The following is a 24470-nucleotide window of genomic DNA, read 5'->3' as shown; positions in this document are numbered from 1 at the left end:
AACCTTAACCTTTTATTATTATTTTTTTTTAAAAATCTAGCAAAATCAAGATAATTACAAAATTATTTACAGTGGTGTAACTGCGAAATTACTTTTATTCACAATTGCTTGGCTACCTTGAGTCAAATAGGCACGTTCTTGTAGCTATGGCTAAAATAAAAACAAAATAAAAAGATGGTTGCCTTTTTATTACTTATTTTGTTATACTTAAAACATTAAATAAAAGCATTAAATATCTATGTAATTTATATTTTTTAAATATGGGCTTATGTTAAAAAAATAAAATAATAAAAAAAAAACACCATACAAATGTAACACCATAGAAATGTAACAGACCTTGTAAACATTTCTGATGCTTGGTTGGCTTTGTTAAATGGTAAATTGTGCGGTTTTAAAACTCCTGCCAGCATAGATATGATGCTCCAGTAGAATTTGGCATTGGAAAGATAGCGGGAGGAGGTGCCTGAAGAGCTGGGTTTAACTCAGACTTGCTCCCAAACACTGTCGTTACCTGCCTCAGATCTGACGGCTGTATTCCATTTTTGGAGGTTATTTCTAGACAAGGGGCGAGGATTAGTAAACAACACCGCTTTATTTCTTTGTTTTTTGGACACAAGGGGTTTTATTTTCAAAATAAGGTGGGAATGGTTTGATCGCCACCTTAAAATGTCATGTGCTTCCAATAATTACCGAAAGTAAACAGAACATTGACGGGAATCAAGGAAGAGTTTCTCACAGCATCCCCAGCGTGAAAGATGACTTGCTCGTATAGCTAAAGGAACCACTTATTTTTTTAAATACTATACAGTGTATTTTTTTACGAAATGAAAGTGAGACTATTTTAAGACTGTTGCATTTATTATTTCTTCTTTGTAACCGGAGTTGTTCACTTGAAGAGGAGAAAATGAAGAATCCACAGTCTGCCTTAATCTTCATTATTTGTATATTTTTAGAGGTGAGTAAAAAGGGATTCTTATTTTGTATTAAACAAACAAACAAACAAACAAAAAATAGTAGATATTGTCCAGAATTGGTTTTGCAGAAACGTAAACGAAATAATAATTATATGTGAATGTGTGATTATAACACGTAAACTAGAAATAAAATAATGAACGGTTATAATATGTAAACTAGTTTATTTATCGTTATGAAGGGATAACATAAATGCTCTCTTCTGACAGATGTTTCACTTGATGGTCTGTTACGGACTATTACAGTCCCCGACCTACTGATAACCTTTCTTAACAATCAGCTCAATAAATTGCTACAATTGTATCTATGCAACAACGGAATATATCCTAGACAGACAGTTAAATGAAAATTGATTTAACATATAGTCAAGAGTGATTTATAATGAACGGAAATAAACGCGTACTTTTTTTCGACCGGTAATGCAGTCGATACTAAAAGATGCAGTGACGTGTTCACAAAGCTCTAACTCATTTTATTTAAATATATATTTGTTTAATCAAATCTGATATTCATAATACGGCCCTATGCTAAATTGGCATAGGTAATTTAATGTAGTCTAATCCATCAAAATAGATGTCTTTCTTTCGTTCTTAAAAAAACAAACAAAAAAAACAAAACATTATATGAATAACAGGAGCTTCATCTACAGGGCCCATTGGCACTGACACGGAATTACCACACTGTGTAAAATAAACTCAACATTAACTTAAAATGTACTTTTGCTTTTGTCGAGGTAAGCATGTACATATGGCTACACCAGCAGGTTAGCAGCTGCTGGAAAAAAAAATCATAGTTACATAAATTGAATTCTGTTAATTGTTATGTGTAAAATATATTAGTCACTACACAGATTTCTGTACATTGGTGTTGAGCTGCAATAGAATAAAACAATATACTTTCGCAACCTGGCTGACATATTGAGGTCATATAATTTTTTTAGGGTTCTGCGTTATCTAGATAGAAAACTTAACTTTAAGCATGTTACAGTGAATATATTGATACTGCTGATAACATTGCTCATGAGGAATGCATGAAACACATATTGAAAGTGCATAGTTCAAAAAATAAACGTCAGTGCAGTTAGTATTAGCGGAAACATCCCTGGAGACAAGTAGAACAATCCAGTTATACCTGTTGTTGACCCGGATGGACACGAATAGTTAAGTACATTTAGAAAGTTTTTGTTATATATTACTAACATATTATAAATATGTTGTAAACACCATTTTTTATACAAATGTTTAATTTATAGCACGGTTCATTTTATCATTGTCTTCCAAAATATTAGGACAGTCCACCATTAATTACCATAAAATGGCACACTGCAGAGGTGTTTAGACGTTAGTTGTAAAGCCATATTACAGTAAAAAAAAAAAGATGGTGTCAAGTAGTTTTTTTTCAGGAATGATAGCGCTGCAGTCATAGCGTTCTACCTCTATTTTCATTGTAAATGTGTGCACATTCCTCAATTGCTCCAGTGTCTTAACTCTTCTGTTGTCACATGTGTGAGCTTTGCATTGTCTAGCTGTATGATTATACTCAGTGTGGATCGATACTACTGTATATACCCCAGTGGATGCTTTGTGGCTTGCTATTCATGCATGTTTTATGCATATGTTAAAAACGCCGCCCATAGCCCTGTCATTTGGATGTAGGCTCACTCAGGGCAAGCAGGGCAATGAGTGATTTGATGTGAAGAGTCTGCAAGGTGAATTTGGAGCAATGCACAACGAATCCACAAGGATTATCGTCTCTAATGTCTTGAAAGAATTTGTTCTCAAGAATGATCTCTTATAAGGATACATCATTTTCGGATTATCTGGAATTAGTTATGCTAGTTTTAAAAGAGCATTCACCCTGATTGTAAACAATCTGAAAAAGGACTACTTTTTCAATATTAAGGCTTTTTAAAGTTGTATGGCTGGCAAACAGTGATGTGTATGTAATGAGCAGTGTTGTGGGATGTACTGCCATGACTGCTTCTGTCCCCTGTCGTTGAGATGAGATGAGGTTCAGAGAATCCATTACCATGAATGCAGACGAGCCTGGCTCTTTTGCATAGTGGTTAAGACGCTTGCGGTGTGTGAGGTCGCTGGTTCATGCCAGCCTCTGCCCTGTTACATATAACCAGCATTCCCTCTAAGCTTTTTAGATACTGAGACACTTGTCATTTTGACTGAGAAAGGGTGAATTATCAGTGAGAAACCTTCGGCCACGCATTAACCCTTTTAATGTATTTTTGTTGCATTATACAATTTTGAAACAATATTCCAATACAATTTTACAATTTACTTTAAATTTAAACAAGACATTTATTGTGGCTCTGCCTCTGATTTTGAATCATCCTCTGATGCTATGCAGCCCTGTCGGTTGTTATCATAGATATAGACTGCATGCTTAACTGGTGGCCTGCATAAAATTGCTTTATCCTACTGCATAAAACACTGGCGTCTGCACTGCCTTCAACTGTAACCATCTTTAGGGCTACTAATTGTTCCATTCTTCGGAATACTAAGTTTTTCAAAAATGGCCAATTCCATTTGTACCCATTTTTTTTATCAATGTATTAATAATTAAATATGGCATTTGAACATAAATATAATGTTGCTAGTTAAAATAAGTACATTTAATAAATATTACCATAATTCATTTTTTTTCTATCAGACTCTTGTTGCTGTAATAGTAAGTGAAGACACTTCAAGCCTGTTATAATGTTTATAGACATCACTTGGCTCATTACTGGCATTAAAATAAGCAGGAAAACCTAAGAATTATATTACAACAGTTCAGAAAATCAAATGTCCAGCACAGTTGTGAGAATCATATTTACAGTATTCCATAAACACTGTAGTTCAGTATACAAATGAAGGTGTTTTGAAAATACCTGTTTAGCTTATTGCTGGCATTTACAATAACAATACAAAATATGAAACAGTTTAGTAACAGTCCAGCAATGTCCTGTGAGAGTAATCCTATGTACAGTACAACACAAATTAAGTTGAGCATTTTACTGGCATTATAATAATAACCAGGATGAAATATGAAACACTGATAAGGGTGTGTTGACTGACTCTTTGCTCTAAAACAGGTTCACTGCTGTGTATTACCCGATTGTAATTTAAATAGCGCCCCTTTTAATATAAACGCATAATTAAACCTCTCAATTGTTTCTTTCCTAATTCTGCAGTGTTATTTGCAAGATTTAAAAAGAGGCGTGTCTCCAGACAGAATGTCTTTATGAAACCAACGGTGTGTAGTGTAGTGACTACATCCTTACACAGTAAAGTGATCCATTTCCTTTAAGGATTGTATAGCTAGAAACATAGTTTTGAGTTCATTTCTTCGTCGTCAGAAAATATAATTCAATTAAGAAACGGCCATGGTTTAAAATTGCTAATTATAGCTTCATTAAAGGCAAGTAGCATGGAAAGAAATGAACAAAACAATAATGAAATACACAATTAATTTAGCGTACTTCGGGAAAGCCCTGTCTTGATCGCAGTACCTTAGCTCTTAGTTTTTCAGCATAGAAGAATGCAGTGCTTTGCCATTGTTGCCGTTTTATTTGCTTTCTATTGTCTACGTGTTTATGACTGGCATTGTGATATTTAATGGTATCACGTGAATTACAGCAAAACTTTAAGAATACTATCACACCATCCTCATATAGATAATCAGATTTCTTTTAGCTCTGTCTTACTGAAACATTACTTTTTTTTCTTCGTTGGTGCAGCTGCCATGTTGAGTTTCAGCAGAGACATGGAGTGAAGTCACATGATGAATAAACTCGCAAAAAAAAATAATGCACATGGTATGTCAATTACTATACACTTAAATGTGTATTTTTGACTAATGTGCTGATTACGATGAGTTAAAAACTGTAAAGTTCATGAGCAGCACCGAGCAGCACTCTCTATAGTGGCAGAATCGCCAGATAACTGCTTCACCCACCCTGTCCCAGTAGATTCGCAGAATCAGCTGCAAGACAGACACAAATATGCTTATGTTAATGCTTTGTAAGAATGGTCTCAGAATAATAGGTTTAACTCGAGAGGCTGGAGTCAGCTAGTTGCCAGTTACTGGGAACGCTGCATATAACACCCTAAAACTATACAGTTGTATGCAAAAAGTGAAGGGAGTAGATGACAAGGGTGATGCAGTGAGAGCTGTGAAAAGTATTACTTATTTTGTAAAATAATTGTACAATTGCACAGTTACAAGTTATAACAGTAATGTGTGCAGACACGTGTTTATTTCATGGTGACTAACTGCTTTCAGCTTTTGAACTTCCCTTGCAAGGGTGAAACCACTCCAAATAAATAATCAGAGTTCCTTTTGGGCCTACAAATCACTGTGGAGCCCAAACTGACTAGCAGAAATATGTGCTGGATGCAATGAAACATACAGCCTGATTTTCAGAAGGGGCAAAGTGAAAAACAGGTCATAAAACACCTTTGCGACAGGTAGGTGGCAAACTCTATTTTCAAAAGTCCTGTAAGTCAGTTGCACAATGGCATTTCAGGGTGTGTGATTTATGAAAATGCACTCACATTACAGCCTGTTAAGCAACTGAAGTCCTTAATTACTTCTATTTTGTAATTAACGTCTTATTTTCAAAAGGTGCAAAACATTGATGTGCCTACTTTGTACACCAAAATACACTCGCTAATTAAGACATGACCCCTCTTGTGTCTTATTTAAACTGCGACCACTGACAATGCTACTGAGCTGTAATCTACAGTGCAGGATATCGAAGTCCTTCCAATTCACCGACTGCAGAACGAGAGGGAAGGGAGGAGGAAAAATGAACCTACACTAAACCCAGAATATTTAATCCCCGTCAGACATTTCTAGATATAACTCCAATACAAGTTATGCATAGGTACAGATTGAATATAGGCATTAGAACAGACCTGTGTGATCTGGATAAGTCTGATTTAGAATCACAAACAGCCCGTAGTCACGCCATACCTGTACCTGTAAAGGTTACAGTAGCCATTCACTTTCATGCAACGGGTGCCATCCAGACAACAGCTGGGGACGGATCAGGCATCTGTCAGTCTTCTGTGTCAAAGGATATTGACTGATGTCACAGATGCAGTTTTCCATAGGTCAAGGGAGTATAAAATATTTCCAATTGGGGATGTGGAACAAAATAGAACAAAACACAAATATTATCAGTTCTGTGGCTTCCTAAATATGCTATGTGTATGTGCATATGTTGCAATATCCTTAGATTCAAGGAATGAAATTGCTTTCTGAAACAGAAAACATCCTCATTCTTTAACTGTGCAAGTTTTATATGATGCTCAATGTATTATCATGGATGTAGTTGCCAAGTACCCTGGCTCATGCCAAGACTGATTTATCGTGGAGAACAGTGCCTTGTTCAGACAATTCGAACAGGGGCTTATAAGTGGAGGCTGGCTCATTTTAGAATAAGCCTATATTAAATACATAATTAACATATGACCATTCGAAAACATATGTAACAAACGCATATTAATGTTTAACATTTTTGTTATAATTTTTTCACAAACACACATAAACATTCAGATATTGCATGTAAAGAATATGAAAATTAATATTGCATCAGGGAATACATTGTGATAATGAAATAAATTAAGGATTTTTTTTTTCTATAAGCACGCTGTATTATTATTATTATTATTATTATTATTATTATTATTATTATTATTATTATTATTATTATTTAGTCTTTAGCCAACGCTTTTATCCAAAGTGACTTACAGAGACTAGGGGGTGAACTCTGCATCACAACTGCTGTTCTGTGCTTTAGGTCCCAGAATCTATTTTTAGCTTCTTTATTTGACCTTTTTATGGAAGAAGTTGCGTTTATTTTTTTAGGTTATATCCTTCCGTATTTTAAATTTAGCAGTGGCTCCGGACCTTTTTCAGAAAAGAACAGTTTTACATGTTAAAATATCATCGAGCAAAAGCTCAACTTGGGTGGCTAAGAATGTATTTTTCCTTCCTTTTTTTCCTATTGTTACAACGACGCTGCCTCATTGTTTTCCAGTTAAGTGAAAGTCCAGAATATTGAAATGTAACTAATTGGCTTGTTAAGGAACTGGAAAATCAATTGCGGTTTCAGATAAGCAGAAGTCACAAAAGGCTTTGCGAGTAGGAGAAATGAACCTGCCCGTGTTGAAAATAATGACGTATAATTAGGTGGCAAAAAAAACTAGCAGTGAAAATGCATTGAAACCTCTATTTCACTATTAAAATTCCCCATCTGAAAATAGCGTTCAAAAGCGTATGAGTATTAAAGAGGCATACTGAACTATTTTTTCTTGCTAAAAAGGGGTATAGAATTGTAATATGTTAGTACACCACATATTAGTGTGGTGCATTTGTGTAGGACCTGTAGCTGAAGCTATTCATCCCAGTGATCTTGACTGAGTCGTTAAATTAAGAACCCATGCACAAATACATTACAAATTAGCGACAAGGTAGTTGGATTTAGTGGAAGAACGTGTACATGTTGTGGATTTTTGTTTACAAAATGATGAACACAGTTATGTATTGAAGCCAGGTGATCATCATCACTGTCTAAAATATGTAAGCACCAGAGGCACATCTTATGGAGTAAAGCTTTGTTCTAGGCATTATCCCAGTTGGACCTATATTTGTTAATTGACAGTATTATTCACTCCTAACAATTTGTATGGTTATTGTATTGTGTTTTGTAAAATGACAGTACATTTTAAGTTGCTTAGCACTTTGAGAGACATTGACATTAATGCAATGGATGGGTTTCGATGAGATAGCGGTTTTCAGGAAATATATATTCCTATGTTAAAGAAGTGTGACCAAGGAAGCTGCAGGTGTGCTTGCAATGAAGAGATGCAGGTAGGTAATCCCTTTTTGTATGTCTGTAATTTAAGTGCAATTCCTAATGATACACAATTCCACTGTGCAAGGGTAGAGCCACTTCAGAGAGAAACATGCTAATAGCTATACTAATAGATACAGTTTCAACAATCAATGGTGGAATCTTACCTATAGGTCACCACGGTATTCTATATCAGGGATTTGATTAGAATGCATACAAAAACAATCAATTATTTTCTATTTATTGTTTCAGAAAATGTGACAGATTAGTCCGATTCCGATAATGTATGACTTGTCTGAAGAGCTTTCTAATGAAGTAGTTTTGTGCTTTTGAGAAGCAGTCTCAGCAATACTACTTAATTCATACTGTCTTATCTCTAGTTGGCCATGGCTTGCAGTACAGGCAGCTCGATAGAAGCTTTGTCAGCTTAATCTTTCACATACCCAGTGTATGATGCTGGGGATCGTTCCCAGGGGAGTAGGAACGACGCTTCCTTTTAAAAATAGGCTTGTGTTTCAGTACACTGAAGACGGCACCAGCTGAAACGTTTGTCTGCTTGACTTACTTTACTTTAGTTTTTGAGTATCATACCAAGGCACCGTTTAATGACGTCTAATTTGGAAACAAGGCTTCCTGTAGCTCAAGCACAAATGGAGGTGCTACCTGTGTAAGCTTTCTATGGATCATGGATAAGGTTGGTGTGACTATTTTATAATATGTGTGTGAGTGCAAAACCTGTAAATGTATGTAACAGATAAGGGCCAATATGCCACCGTCATCAGTATTGAAAGTACTCTCAATTCAAGTCTTCAGGAATCGAACTTGAGGGCAGGGGGCTGAATCAATAACATTGCATTTCCACAGGCACACTGTTGGGCTGTGGAACCAGCGTTTCTGTCACACTGAGTAATGGTCCTTTATATGAGGAAAGCCCTGGAGCATACCAAAAGGAATATTTCTTTAGGTCAGTGGTCATTTTTCTTCCCCATTTTCTTACGGCTGTCAATAGAAACAATGCACACTTTAACAGAGAAAACTGTAATGACACAGTCTATTGGACTATTGTAATATTACTTACATGCACAGATAGGCCCTTAAATTAGCATGCTAAGAAATTTAGATAATATATTTCTATTATTATTTCAAAATTTTGAATGTCTCAGAGGAACACTTTAAAACAAATTGTGGCTGTTATACACTATGCATTAAACACAATGTCTCTAAATCAAGAATTCCCTATTTAAAAGTGTGGTTGGTGTTTTGATGGTGTTTTTTTTTTTTTTTTTTAATTAGACTATCATTAACAAGAAACCATCATTCATAACCTACTCTACTGCAATGGAGCGACCTGATTGATTTTATAAATTACTAGAGATAAAAGACAGTGTTCAGTAATGTTGAGCCGAAAGCTAGGGCTGGTGTGCCATACTGGCCTGTAATTATGAATGTCAATGAATATTAAGATTCATTATTATACATATTTTAGGTTACATCCTTAGTGTGGAGTGAAAGTAGTTACTTTTTTCCTGTTTGCTTCTATTTCCATCAAGGTTTCATATTCTAGCTTTATTATATGATATATGCTATATATAGCTGTATCCCCCTGTACCAAGTCAGTTTCAGTCAAGATGAGCAAGACAGCAGATAGGTCATTGATAGTTCAGGATCAATTTGGCAGATGTATCTTTATCAAAAACTGCACAAAATACTGATGTTCCATGTCTTAAAAGTGACTACAAAACTCAAAGGGAGAACAAATATTATCTGAATTCAACCCTCAACTTCTCTAAAGGAATTTAAGGTACTAACTCATTGAGGAACAGTCATGTATCCCTCCAGAAAAATGTAAAAACGAAGCAGACTAGTGGCGTTGAATCAGTGGCAAGCTTGTTTATATTTATTCAACCCTATATAAAGTTTAAGTAAAATTGCCAATGGAAAGTCAATAGATTTTCTAGTGTTCAGGTAGTGACATGGTTGTGCAGATTACAGTATTGATACTTGTGGTAAGTTGACCCCTTGAGAGACACTGGAGAAAGCATAATTGCATGCAGTGCTTCTTGTTGCAGTACAAATAAACAAGCTGAAAACCAAACAAGAAATACATCTCAAAAAGAACTCAACAGCAGAAAATAGCATTTGATGGGGTCTCCACCATCATAAAGCAATTGTAGCCTTTTGAAGTATAGAACTTCTCATTTGCTCTACTCATGTAGAGAATGTACTGTACATATTTGAGCCCCACAGAGTTAAAATATGTACTGTAGTGCATGTTCCTAACATTGAGGTAAATATAGGGTAAGAGTACAGTTGCAGACATATGGTAAAAGCGGAACAGCATGGTGTGCAGGGTGAGTCATACAGCACAGGTTCACGTCCTGGCTGTGCGAAGTGGCCAGTCTTTACTGGGGATTCTGAAATGAGTGTCGCATTGGCTCTGGTGGTCCCTACAGAGATCTGGTGATTGTGAAGGCCTTTTCGGTTTCTTCAAGAATTCCAGAGGACTAGCCGTATACTTTGGGTCGTTGTCATGTTGTCATGTTGTAAGATAAATGTTCTGCTAATCAGCCTATGAACAGATGGTATAATTGTACTGTTTTTGTTTTGATGCATTTATTCAGTCTTAAATCACATGAATGTCTCCAGTCCCTGAACTGCTAAAACATCCTCATATCATGATCGAACCACCTCCATGTTTAACTGTAGGTACAAGATTGTCTTCATTGAAGGCTTTCCCTTTTTCCTCCAAACATATTGTGGTTCTTTAAAAGTTCTATTTTAGTCTCACTGGAGCAGAGAATTTTGTTGGCAAATTTTAGGCAGTTTGTTTCATACATTTTCTTTAAAAGTGATTTGCAGCAAGTTCTACGTGCACACAACTCTTTTGTGTTCAGGTGTCTTTGTACAGTTCTTTTCATGCACTAGTAGGCGTGATGTTTCTAAATCTTTAAGTCCTTGGCTGTTAATCTTTGATTTTTTTTAGCTGATTGGACGATTCTCCTACCTGCTGTACCCCGTAATTTTCTTTGGACATCAACTTCTTTCAAGCATTTCAGTTGATTTTGTTCTGTGGTACTTCTTGAGTATTCCTCTGTTTGTGGATTTTGGTATTCCATATTTCTTTGATACTGTTCTGTAGCCATTTCCTTTGTTGCAGTTTGCTACGAGTGCTTTACTCAAACGTGAATCCAACTCTGTTTTCTTGTTGCCAAAACATTCTTCTTCAACAAATATTGGAAATAATTACCTCTTTTTGACTTTATAATGCAGCTTATTTACTGTGTAATGGTATTCAATCAATTCATATATTTTTTAATGAGTTCTATTACATTTTTACAGACTTGTAATGTAAAGGAGCCAATACTTTTGTAATGAACAAATATTTGAAAGTGCTTTTTATTAATTATAGTGGCTAATGTTCACTAAATGTTTGTATTTAATATGTTGTCTTGAATTATCTTAAGTGTAGGGTACCAATACCTTTTGTCTGCGACTTGTTTATCACATGGTTTATTTTAACATATGCATACAAAAGTTGAATATTATTACATTTGTTCATATAGTTCCATTTCTTTGCTAAAGTAAGGCGCTATTTTGAGTCAAGTAAAAACATCCCCATGCTCACCCGAGACACATATGGATATGCATTCACAAGCACAGATCGATTTTTTATATATATATATATATATATGTGTGTGTGTGTGTGTGTGTGTTTGATATAGATTCTGCATCAAATTGTATGGAATCCAATAGCTTGCATTTCTTTATGAACATTAACATGCCTAAGCAACAGTCTGCTTGAACCATATGTTTCCAAATTCCAGTATAACTGCTGGAGGTATTTCCTTTTCATGGGAAAATTTCTCCAGTTCTGATAAGTTTGTTGGGGATCGTCGATGGACTGCAAGTCCAATTTTCGATTGGATTCAAGTCAGGACTTTGACTGGGCCACTCAAGAACATTAATTCTCTTCTTGTTCAACCACTCCAGTGTGGCTTTGGCTTTGTGCTTCAGGTCATTGTCCTGCTGAAATGTGAATTCCCACTCCAGTTTCAGAGTCTTGGCTGACTCAAACAGGTTTTTCTCAAGGATTCACCTGTACTTTGTACCATCCATTCTCACCAGTATCCTGACAAGCTTCCCAGTCCCTGCTGAAGAGAAGCGTCCCCATAACATGATGCTGCCACCCCAGTGCTTGACAGTTGGGATGGTGTTGACTGGGTGATGTGCAGTGTTGGGCTTGCGCCAGACATAACGCTTGGAATTTAGACCGAAAAGTTCAATTTTTGTCTCGTCTAACCACAAAACCTTTTTCCACATGTCTGCAGTATCATCTACATACTTTTTCACAAACTCCATACGTGCTTTAAGATTAAGCTTTTTGAGTAATGGCTTCTTTCTTGCCACCTGTCCATACAGGCCACCTTTGTGTAGGGACCAGCTTATTGTTGATGTGTGACTCCCATCTCAGACACAGAACTTTGCAGATCTCTCAATGTCATTGTTGGCTTCAGAATAACATCACAAACCAGTTTCCTGCTTGCCCGGCTGCTCAGTTTGGGAGGGCGACCTGATCTGGGTAGTGTGTGGGTGGTATGATGCATCTTCCACTTCTTAATGATGGATTTCACTGTGCTGAGAGGAATAATCAGTGCCTTTGAAATTTTCTTGTACCCTTCTCCTGCTTTGTGCCTCTCTGCCACTTTATCCCTGACTGGTTTCGAAAGCTCCTTGGTCTTCATGGTTGCTTTGTTGGATCACTATGTGAGTTGCAGCTTGAAAGTCTTTATATACCTGAGGGAAATTATCTACAAGACTGAAACCATTTCAATAATTTTGTGACCTTTCAAACAAATCATTTGCACCTGAGCTGATTTAGGGCTGCAGTAGCAAAGGGGTTCAATACTTATGCAACTGAGATTAATCTGTTTTTCTCTAAATCTTATTTATATTTCATATGCATTTTTCAACTTTATCAATGTGGAGTAGTTTGTGTAGATTCTACATGTGAAGTCTAATTTGAAAGTGTATTCACAGTCGAGGTGTGTGTTACTTTCCATTGTGGTTTTTTTTATGCGGTTTCAGCATTCTAAATGTTATGTCACTTTTAAAAATGTGTTGCAGAAATAGGAAAGCTGTTGAAAAGCAGAGTGGTATATGACAAAATAGGTCCTAGTTAAATTTGACTCAAAACCAATCCATAACTCTAAACGTTGAGCGATTTATAACAGTACTGCATTTTGAACCCTAAATCCAGAACCAATATTTATAGGCCTATGCAGGAAATGGTAGTATTTGTATTTCCTGTTTATGCTATGTCTAACAAAAAATGTTTAAAACAAATTATAAAAATCCCCCTTTTTTATCTCTCTCTGTGTCACTTGTACATGTATAGTGAGAGTTGCCAATAGTGATTAAACTTGCAAAGGTTTCTTTAGTACCAGTTATTGAGAGTATCATAATTCAGGGGTACTGTGTACAGTACATGTATGTACTGTAGGATTGGTTGTACTTTTGTATAGAGTAGTGTGACTTGTTGAAAAAGACAAGGATGTTTTTTTTAGTGCAGGCCTGTATTTTTTGCAATGTGGAATTAGAATATTTTGTTTTGCCAGTAGTCTCGCTATTAGGGGTTGTGACATGATCCATGAATACCTGTTGGGAGGCACATACTCCTTAGATATTGTGAGTCTCAGATGTGGTCTACAGATATATTTATAGCCATTTGTATGCGTCAGAAAGAAAAAGGCAAACATTTGTGAATATTGTGAAAGAAAACACACTGGGTACTTAATAAAAGATAACATATCTGTGTTTTTTTTATCCACTTTTTACAGCAGTGTCAGTGTTCTATGTTTTAAAGATTTCAAGGGTATTTTAAAGGGTAACTTATTTTTAAGATGTTTACAATTGTTCTGAGGGGTACTGAGTTGTATTGTCATGTTGTATAGTACAGAAGCAGGTGGCTCCAACAATGTCAGTCATATGATTGTCCTGAAAACAGGAAGCACAGACTATGGCATTTACTGGTAAAGAGAAAAGATCAGTGCAATCAGTATTAAGATGAAGTGAAGTGAAAAAATTGCCAGATTGTGGAAAATTCACTGCTCCGCTCTGATGCTATTAAGAGCATTTTGTTCTTTATTCCTGCGAGCATTTTTAAACAGCTGCACTTTAAGTCATAGTTTAAATAAGCAATTATCAAATCATTTTCTAAAAGCTTCATTTAAGCATTAGGGTAAAAATATCAGGTTTTACCAGCTCACTCAGTGTAGGCACTAAAAATACAGTGGGAATCTTTCAACTTGACTCTAGCTATTTGTTATTGTTTCCATCACTGCATAACACTTATTGTAAGAATACGTGATTCAGTATGAACCTCTACTGTATTAGATCACTCCCCTGACTGGATGCATCCAATCACAATACTTTCATCCGCCCTGTGTGCCCACCTTTAGCCAGTCATAGCAGTGCTTACATTACTGGAAACGTCGCAAGCAGACCTTTTTTTAACCCTTTGCGGTCCTATGTTGGACCAGGTCCGGCATTACAATTTTCCCTTTCCGGTCCGATGTCGGACTCTGTCTGACATCATCAAAAAGATGTAAAACACAGGTCTCTAGTCGTTTTTTTCTCCGGAAAAACCAGAGAAAACCATTCAATGGCCGAGTGAGACCGATAGGAGCCGAGAGAAGCCGAAAAAAAAGGGGCGGATCTGAGCAATACACATAGCCCCGGCACCACAGAGACAACACGGCCATAAACAAACAAGATAGCTGCTTCCGCATCCAGCGCTCAAAGAATATCACAGACATTTGCAGAGCTTTTTGAGATATTATAGTAATAAAATAATGATTTGGATCACATTATTGAGGAGTTTGGTGATAAAATGAGTGATCAGGAGATGATTTATCAGTATGCACGACTATGAAGAGGTATATGAAAAATACAGCGAACAAGGGGTGGGGCGGGGCTGGAGGTGCAGTACTGTTGATATGCAGTGCCTTTTAAACCTGTTTTACTGTGAAAAAAAATACTTTTAAACAGCGTCATTTTACTTTTACTGAAAAAAGATAAAGACCCTAAGCTCTGCTCGAGCTATCGTCCCTTATCTCTTATTAATTCAGATGCCAAATGATATGCCAAGGTCCTATCACGTCGCCTTGAGATCCATGTGACACAATGAATACATCATGACCAAACTGGCTTCATTAAGACCCGTCTGGCCTCCGACAACATCCGCCGTTTGCTCCACATTATACACTCTACTACAGATAATGACGCTCCGTGCATGGTTCGCTCTCTAGACCCAGAGAAGGCTTTCGACTGACTAGAATGGGGTTATCTCTGGTCGGTACTGGATCACATGGGCCTGGGCTCAGGCTTCATTAATATGATCAAAGTCCTATATGCTAACCCCTCTGCAATGGTGTTAACAGGGAACAAATGCTCCCCCCTATTTGCTGTTTCTAGGGGCACATGCCAGGGCTGCCCCCTCTCCCTTATTATTTGTATTATCACTAGAGCTCTTTCTACCCCTATCAATATTAAGTCTATGCAACATCATATCTCGTTATATGCAGATGATGTACTATTGTTTATTGAAAACGTTCCCCGCTTACTCCCTCACCTTTTAAATATCTTTAACAATTTGGACAACTGGTCACACTTCACTAATTCATTCCAGGCCTGCATCGCTATAATTAAAATGAATCTGCTCCCATGGGTTAACTTTTTCAGCTCTATGCCCCCTTTATCTCCCCCAAGTGGATATTGTGACAAACTTCATTCCCTGACTTCCAAATTTATTTGGAGAGGAAAACGACCCCATATTAAACTTTCTACTCAGCAATGTGAAAAAGTATCAGGAGGTTTATCCCTTCCGAATTTCAAATTGTATTTTGGTCAAACTTGGGGAATATTGTAGGGATTACACTATTGTACAGTGTTTATTGTACTCCCCAATAAAAAACTGTTTGCTGCAGCAGAGGGTACCCAAAGGATAACGTCTATACATGCAAGGGTTAAAGAATCAAAATATAACATTGTTTTTGTTAAATGTAAACGTCATCTGTACAATGCATTCTGTTCCATCTTCATTTTACCTATTTTTCTTAGATATGTAGAATAATATATGGGCTGCTGTGCATTACGAGCAAATATTTAATCAAGGGTTTCAGTGACATCGTAAACTGTGAGATTTTAAAAAATATGATGAAATATGTTGTTCAAGATATCAGTACTACTCAGCATAGAACGTACCTTGCCATTGACTACTCACTGCCGTCTGTTTGTAATGCATGTAAACAGAATAGTATAGTATTGTTTAAAAAGACACCGCCTACCGGGTCTATAAAGAAAAGCCAAGGCAAGTTGCTCAAGGAAATGTAGCTCTTTATTACACAGCAATCCGGATCCCCAGCTTTACAGTGATCAGAGCCTCTGTAGAAAGGCCCAACAGCAATGTTGCTAGGAGACATCAACGCAAGGAGAGAGAGTGGTTTCCACAGCAGCAGGCTTTTTACCAGTTAGCAGTAAGATTTAGATAAGATTTTACTAGAGCCAAGTCAAATTTGGTTTTCTTGTATGTTTGCATTTTCTTGTTCTAATAAAAGTTTTTCGAGCATCAGTGTTGGCTAGGTGAAACTCTGTATCTCACATAGAAAATCATTTTTTGGCTTTGGGGTCGTTCTTGGTTTACTTTCACAATGAGCAAGAAATTAAATCTCCATGATCAATTTTAGAGCACTGAGAGACGTGTTTATTTTCTTTGGGTCGTTTTGGGTCACGGAGTTTATTTGATAACAGCATATTGTATAATAATAATAATGATAATAATAATAATAATATCTGACATTTGAAAAAAGAAATACAACACTTGCAGAGAACTGATTATATGCAGTGGATAGCCTAGTAGTATTGAGTGCTAGTGCACAGGGTAAGAAATAAAAATCTATGGTAATCATTTTTATATCTGTATGAAGTGTCTTATAGATGCAGCTATTTAAAAATGTATTTTTGATTAAAAGTAAACCGTACGGAATTGTTTAATTAAGGCTGGTAAAAATAAAAAATAAAGTATTTTGGTTTCTAAATGGTTCTGCTATTGTCAGGGGAAAATTAATCAATGGTCACTTACTTACTTGATGATTGTCTGCGTGTGTTTGTGAACTTGTGTACCAGTGTCTTACAAAAGAGAAAAAATAAAATTTGTACCTGCCAGAAACCAACAAAGAAAAGCTTTAGTCTCCATGTTCCGAAGTGATCATCGCATTGTGCGCTGACGGCAGTAAGTATGAACCCAGAAAGATACCTTCTATTTTGAGTAGTATTGGTTGATATCTTGAATAACAACATAGTGTATTTATTCGAATTTAAGTCACACTTTTTGGATCCTGCGGGAATCTGAAGCACTTTCACCGGAAACCGCAGTCAGATTGGTACACAAGGTCTGGTTTGATCTTCAGCTTAACCTGGCATGACATGGGCACAAGGGTGTCCGCCAACTGACAAAAACATATTTTGAAATCCAAAAGGATGTGCCTGGCAAACAATTATTGAATACAAATTAAAGGATATGTCCTTTGGGACTATATAACACTATGGATGTAATCGCTCCTTAGACATGGAATCGTAGGGGTAGATTTGATCAATCTATATCCTGCTAACAGACCCCACTGATGATCTTTTTAGAGCATTTTACAGCATTGTGGAATAAACCCTGGATTGCCTCAGACTCTTCATGGTTAGCCGAGTTTACATAAAAAAATACGTGGCTGATGCATTCCAGGTGGACTACAAAATCCAGATGTGGCTTCCCATTAGAGTATAGGCTGATTACAACCATTTAGTTTTCAATATAATACAGAACACATGTGGGTTTGAATTTGCATAAAGAAAGGATCAGTCAACCAAAGGTCAATCCATTTACACAAAAGGGTGTGCTGCAGGTGGCAGGTGTTTTCAATTGTCCTTGTCAAAGATTGTTTTAATACCCAGTTTGCATGGTTTCAGTAATCTTGAGATCTATTCCAACAAAAGGCTAGAAAATTAGGCTGTGATGGCAAGGTTTTGGCTCCTGGGTGGTATTGGCTGTACAAAAAAGGGGTCAATACTCTGCACTGTTACTTAAACATGATCTGCATAATTAACATACAGAGAATTATTTCTTTATTCCCTTTCCCTTGCAGGGCATAGATGCCAAGAAGTACTGCTGGTATTTTGAGGGGGGATATCCTACATATTTTATGTAAGTATGACTGATTCCTTGTAAAATAAACCTTGATTAGAAAGAAGTAGTCACCTTTGATGTAGTTTTATCAAGAATAAAAAGCTCACTAGCTTCCTTTTTGACTTGCATTTGCAGTTCCAAGTACTCTTTCTCTGTACTTTGTTGTTGGTCCCTTTTAAACACTCTGTAAAGTGCCCTTTTTCTCTGAATAACTTTTTTAATTGATCTATTAAACCGTTTTGGCCATTTTGTTTTAGATTTTGATTTGTCTACTTTTGGGATGTAATTGTTTTGTGCCTCTAGTACTACATTTTTGAAAAATAGCCATCCTTTTTCTGTGGATTCTGTTCTCTATCTATGTGTGCTCCAGTCTACTTCTTTTAGTCTCTGTTTCATTCTCTCATAGTTTGCCTTTTTAAAATTGTAAACCTTAGCTTTAGTTGTTACTTTTTGGGTTTTAAAAAGCACTTCAAATGAGACCATGTTGTGATCTGAGTTTGCTAATGGTTCTCTGACCTCTGTTGTAGTTATTCTGTCTTCGTTATTTGAAAAGAGTAAATCAAGGCATGCCTCCCCTCTAGTTGGTGCCTTGACAAATTACGTTAGGAAGCAGTCATTTGTAATTTCTACCATTTCAATTTCGTCCGTCGTGTTCCCCACCGGGTTTTCCCATTTTATACTGGAGAAGTTGAAGGCCTCATTAATATGGCTTCTCCTTTGCTGCACACATTTCTAATGTCATTGTATAACAGATTATTTTGCTCAGTGTCTGAATTTGGAGGTCTATAGCATGCCCCTATTATTATGCCCTTTGAATTTTTGTCCATTATTCTGACCCATATTGATTCTGCGTAGTTTTTCTAGATTTAACACCTGGGCTTCAAGACTCTCGCCAGTAGAATGTTTTTGTATTTTTCTGTTGTTGTTGTTGTTGTTGTTGTTGTTGTTGTTGGGGATCCAGTACACCGGTAGTCCATACAAGTTCTACACATTTCTCAGTAGATGCTGTAATCCACCAGGACTTTCTGGAACTTTGTTATGTTAGTCTTGCAAGCCCCAAATGTGTCTTTTGGAACATTTTTTTAAAATGTTTTCATTCTTCTAAAACAAATCTTGCTCAATTAATTAGGGTTCAGAGATTTTACTTCAACTCTAGGTGGTCACTCAAGCCTAGTGCAGTCAGGTAGCCCACAGCAGTAATACAGGAGACCACTGGCACCAATTCCCAGCTATGCTATTTTAATACATTTTGGGGTACAACCGTGGCTTTTGTTGTCCTTGGTAGGTGACCATGATAGAGGCTACTTAAGGCTAATGTACAATAAATTACATCTTATTGCTAAGGGTCAGAAAAGTCTAGGCTTAAAGCAATCAGCTATCCGATGACCAAACATGAAGATAACAAAAGTATAAAGGATGAAAAACAAATCTTTCTGTGCTTTGCAAAGGGCTTTGTTTGTTTGTTTATTTATTTATTTATTTATTTATTTATTGCAAAGGGCTGCATTTTTTATTTGTAGTAGCTTTAGTATTTTTTATAACCTTTCTTATAAAACAACTAAACTATAAAGCACTATAATGTTATGAGTCAAATGACAATAATTGAATAAATGGTGTCACAAAAATACTAAATGAAGAGGTCTGTGGAAGGGTGGTGTGCAATTCACTGACACTGAAGGTTTATTATTTTATATATTTTCTTTTAGCCCACAGAGGGCGCTGTTGTCCGTGGCCTGAATACCGGCAACGGTAAACAGGACTACAGAAATACCAATACTGGTAAACAGTTAATACTGGCACTCTCACAGGTGCTCTGAAATAATAAATAACAAAAGGCGAAAGAAAAGGGAAAATAAAACACAGTAATAAAACCACAAAATAAAGGTGCTGCTTACGCAGTTCCCCCACTGCTGCTAAGACTGTCAACTCGGGTCGGCATCATATGCTGTTATGCACTATACACTGGGGTGGCCAAGGTTCCTCTTCTATTCATACACGTTCCCTCGGATACGTAACAATTTATTTTCTATATTATTTTCTTTCTCTAGGCTGGCTGTCTTCTTCAGCTGTGCTTGCCTATTTTGGTCGCTCTCTCCCATCACTGGCTTCCCTGCCTGGTCTATGTTTACACTGGTCTTCACGGCCAGCATCTCTGTGTATTCCCAGTCACGTCCACCCAAATGCATAAAGTACTTATGGGCCGAGCAACCCCCCAAGACCCGCCTCTCAACCACTCAGAGAGAGGGAAAGCCAACACACCCTCTTCCCCACCTCTCCGTGTCATCGCCATGCCCTCTTCCTGCAGAACCACGCATGCGCCAGACAGTCAACACAGACCCCGCCCCCCCCCCCGCCCCCCACCGTTACAAGGTCTCTAAACCCCTCGTACTGTATGCTTATTTTTTCTTATTTGGTCATAAAGTTTGCCAGGGCTACTTCAAACAGATAAATCAAAAGTGGTGCAAGGTTACGTCACAGATGGGATCTTCACTGCTGAAGTCTCATGAACATATGATACGGCTTCCATGCAAAAAAAAAGTTTTTGGTCAATTTGCATGGCTTTTTAGTGTGAGAAGGTGATTTACCCACTCTTTTATGTCGTACTATGGTTTGACCATACACTTCCTATAGTGTGTGGAATGTGTATGCTACGTCACATTCTCACGGCAATGGAGAAAGAATTTGGAGGTTCTAAACTGCATGTTAGTAAAATGTATTCTGGATGAGTCAAATGCAGCATTACCTTGAAGTCATGAGTACTTCAAGGTAATGCACTTAACAAAAGATCTGCATGCACATACAATATATTTATAAAGAAACGATAATATTGTATTCCTTACTGATCACCTTGCTATAGCAATATAAAGTATCCCGACTCTTGAAACACAGAATGATGTATTTATTATATAGATTTACCTTCCAAAAATTCGGTTGACAAATCAAGAATCCAGTCGCTTATTCACCAGTCACAAACACACATTGTAAATTTTACATTGTAAAATTTTTATTTTATTTTATTGAAAACCCATACTTATTGGTCACGTGTTTCTGGCAATTCCCAGGCAGACTAGAATTAGCTGTCTCAGCATTCCTTGATCCATTGTCTAGTTACTGCATACAGTATAATATGCACAATTGACCATTGAGAAACAGGGAACCAGTGAAATACAAGAAGCTTGATAACATGCAAACTCAAGCAATGCAGCAAAATTGCCGTGTTTATTCATAATGCATTAAATGTAAATATTCTGCTCAAGTGATATTTTTCTATACGTAAAACTCCCATTATGCAGCACTGGCTACATCAGTCATGCACAGCTGACTTATGATGTCATGTTGACTTGAGTCCTTCACACTTGAGAACATCTACTGGATGTAACTTGATCTATTTTAATTAGGACTCAAGCAGGCCTAATGGCAATTTGAAAAGTAGGGTATACACTCATGGCACAGAAATGAAACTAAGCAGGTGGAATGAACAAACTGTAAGATTCTTGGACAGCCAGCTTGGGGTTTGTTTTAATGATCTAAAAGGTGTCACGTTTTAATACCAAAGTCACAGGAAATTGGTAGACCGTGAAAAAAGTGATATCACCTTTACAACGCATGAGTGAATTCCTGAAGTTAAAGGGAGGGTTCACAGCGCCAGTTGGCATTTTCTGTCTGTGAACTTTAATCAATGAACACCCTGTATATCGCCATTCTTGTTTTAAGTTGGTTACCATAAAACTGCAAAATATAGCAAACTGTTTTAAACTTTAAAATGTTGCCTGAATTTTTATTAAAAGCTACATTTTATGAGAAAAAAATGACATCCAGGTAGTGGACAAAAAAATGGAAACACCTGGGTAAATGAGGGACACCAAGTATATTGAAAGCAAGGGCTTCCACACAGGTGTGGCTCATGCGTTAATTAAGCAAATAACTTCCCAGCATGCTTAGGGTCGTGTATAACAATGCTGGATAGGCCTGGTTGCCTGTAATTATGGCTAGCATGGCTGCAAGAGGAGACCTCAGTGACTTTGAAAGAGGGGTGATTGTTGGGGCGCGTTTGGCAGGAGCTTCAGTGACCAAGACAGCTCAACTTGCTGATGTTTCACGAGCAACGATGTCTAAGGTGATGTCGGCATGGAACTCCAAGGGAAAGACATCATCAGCAAAGGGCAACAGTGGGCGGAAACGCATACTCCAGGATCGTGATATCCGTGCATTAATTCGAAGTGCAAGGCAAAACAGGCGAGCAACTGCAGATCAGTTGACTGCAAATTTCAACCTGGGGCGCGAGCAGCCAGTTTCATCAAAAACGGTCCGCCGAGAACTCCACAGAGCAGGATACCATAGTGGCCCAATGCCCTATTAAGTGACTTTACATTGGTGTTTCCATTTTTTTGTCCACTACCTGTATTTTATTAATATAATAGACTGTATTTTTTGTTATTATCTATTTGTAACATGTAATCATAGTTGTTGTCTTTACCTTACTACCCTGTTTACAAAGGGTAGTAAGGTAAAGTGTGTTCGTCTTCGCCGCTCCCGAGTCAGTGCATGGGTGGTAGCGGTGAGCTGAGCCTAAAATAATACAATTGGCTATTTCAAACTGGGAGAAAATGGGGTAAAAATCAATTGACGACCTACTAAATAAAAAAATATATAATAAATAAATAAATAAATAAAAGAATATCTTTTCATTCCCGCTGAGTTTCTTCTCTGCTGGGTTTCGCTGAAAAGAAAAAAAAGAAAACGACATGTTATGTTTTTAACAATAGTTATATGGCAATCTGCTTTCTTCTATGAGAAGAGATGAATGCACGCATCTGTTTTCAAAGATAGAGTTTGTTTAGCTATTTAAACAGTAACAGTATTTTCTTTTTAGTTCGGTTCTCATTTAATCTATTTTTAATACTTACCCGGGGAGAGCGAAGGGCTGCCTCGTTGGTGTGTGTTCATGCTGGAGACCTGCTGCGTGGATGCGTTGATAGTAGGGACGCGCGCAGCTTTCTATACGGAAGCACGCCCAATGTTAGATGTCAATGGAGGAGTTTTTAACATTACAGATTTTTTCCTTAAAATGTTAATGAGGTATTACTCCCCTGATATACGTTAATGTAAATGTATGATATTGTAAGAGAGCTCTCTGTTAAATAAGAAAAATAAATGTTTTATGGCCATGTATTGTTGTTTTTTTGAAGTCATGATTTCATAACCTACCTGTTATATGTAGTGGTGGTTTCTGAAAGATGGAATTTAATGAGGGTGAAGTCCATCCTGTGTTCAGTCTGGGGGGAGAGTTTAAGCCTTTTGGTTGCTTATTGCTGATCTCTGTACCAAAGAGCTCTTGTTAACAATTCAAATCAGTTATGTAAGCTGCTTATTTTTATTTATTTATTTATTTATTTATTTATTTACTTTTTTTTGCTGTTGTGAGTATATAAAATGCTTCAGGTAAAGACTGTGAAAGTGGACTGAGCTTGGCATTGTTTTTGCGAGTGCTGTTTTGCTATACAACCTGTTTTATTTTGTGCGTTTTGGAAATTACTATTTTTGTTTTGGATTTTGTTTTTCTTTTTTTGGTGCACTGAAACTGAACTGTTTACACTGCCCAGTCTCTGGAACTTTTGTGTGTCATCAATACATTTCATTGCTCATTGTTACATCTTAGTCATCTGCATCATTCCTATTACCTCCCTTGGTCGCAAGTCCACTCTACTTTACAACACAGTTTCCTAGTAACTGATGACATTGTATTCTGGGAGATGTAGTTGTTAGTTGAAGGGTTAGGGGAGGCGGGAGGGGAGGCAGACAAGCTGTGCAGCAAAATTGCTATGCATATCTTTACGCATTAAATTTAAATTTAGTGCGTATTTCTGATTTTTTTTTAATGCGTAAAACGGTAGGTACGCAGCTTATCTACGCAGCTTATCTTTGATGGCTGTTATTACCTTAAGAGGTATTGTTAAAAATCCCCTCTGCTAAGTTACCGTGTCGTTTGCTGATGCAGGAGGTAGCGGAAGTCAAAGCATGCATGAGTAGTTTACAGAGGGAAGAAAGCCCTCAAAGAGGGAGGAAGCTTGTGTGCCTGCAGCTAAAACTACCTGTAGGGAATCTGAACAGTCAACAACAGGGCACAGACATTGGAGGAATGCAATGAACTGCCACCCAGGGCTCATGTTTTATTATAAAAGTGAACATGATTGTGGAACACTGCAGATTATAGGTCAAAGTCAACGCTAAATGGTCAGTCTTCACGCCTATCTAGTCCTCTGCATGTCCTTGGTGACCAGGTTGTCAGTTGGTGCCAATTTACTTCAATCTTGATTTTGATATTACAATGAACTAAGCCCTGTAATTTATATTTCATCAAAAAGCCATCAAAAGACCAGAATTGGTCTTGGCTGAAACAGAACCAGTGAC

At 37.1% G+C, this 24470-nt stretch overlaps 1 protein-coding gene across 3 annotated transcripts in view; it reads left to right on the top strand.

Moving 5' to 3' along the window:
* The first annotated feature begins 458 nt into the window (after positions 1 to 458).
* Positions 459 to 24470, top strand: part of vopp1b (VOPP1 WW domain binding protein b) — a 94801-nt gene continuing 70789 nt past the window's right edge. For 2 of the 3 annotated variants that reach the window (XM_034059189.3, XM_034059188.3), the window contains exons 1-2: positions 459 to 955; positions 18019 to 18077. In XM_034059189.3, coding sequence (XP_033915080.3) covers positions 905 to 955; positions 18019 to 18077 — 110 coding nt within the window. In that variant the 5' untranslated portion in view covers positions 459 to 904. Of the gene's footprint in view, positions 956 to 8359; positions 8523 to 18018; positions 18078 to 24470 lie in introns of those variants that run through there. The other variant, XM_059014427.1, reaches the window with a different exon arrangement.

The sequence above is a fragment of the Acipenser ruthenus genome, chromosome 3, assembly GCF_902713425.1.
Source record: "Acipenser ruthenus chromosome 3, fAciRut3.2 maternal haplotype, whole genome shotgun sequence".
Lineage (NCBI taxonomy): Eukaryota > Metazoa > Chordata > Actinopteri > Acipenseriformes > Acipenseridae > Acipenser > Acipenser ruthenus.
Note: the sequence above shows the minus strand (reverse complement) of the source record. Positions and strands in the feature narration are given on the sequence as shown.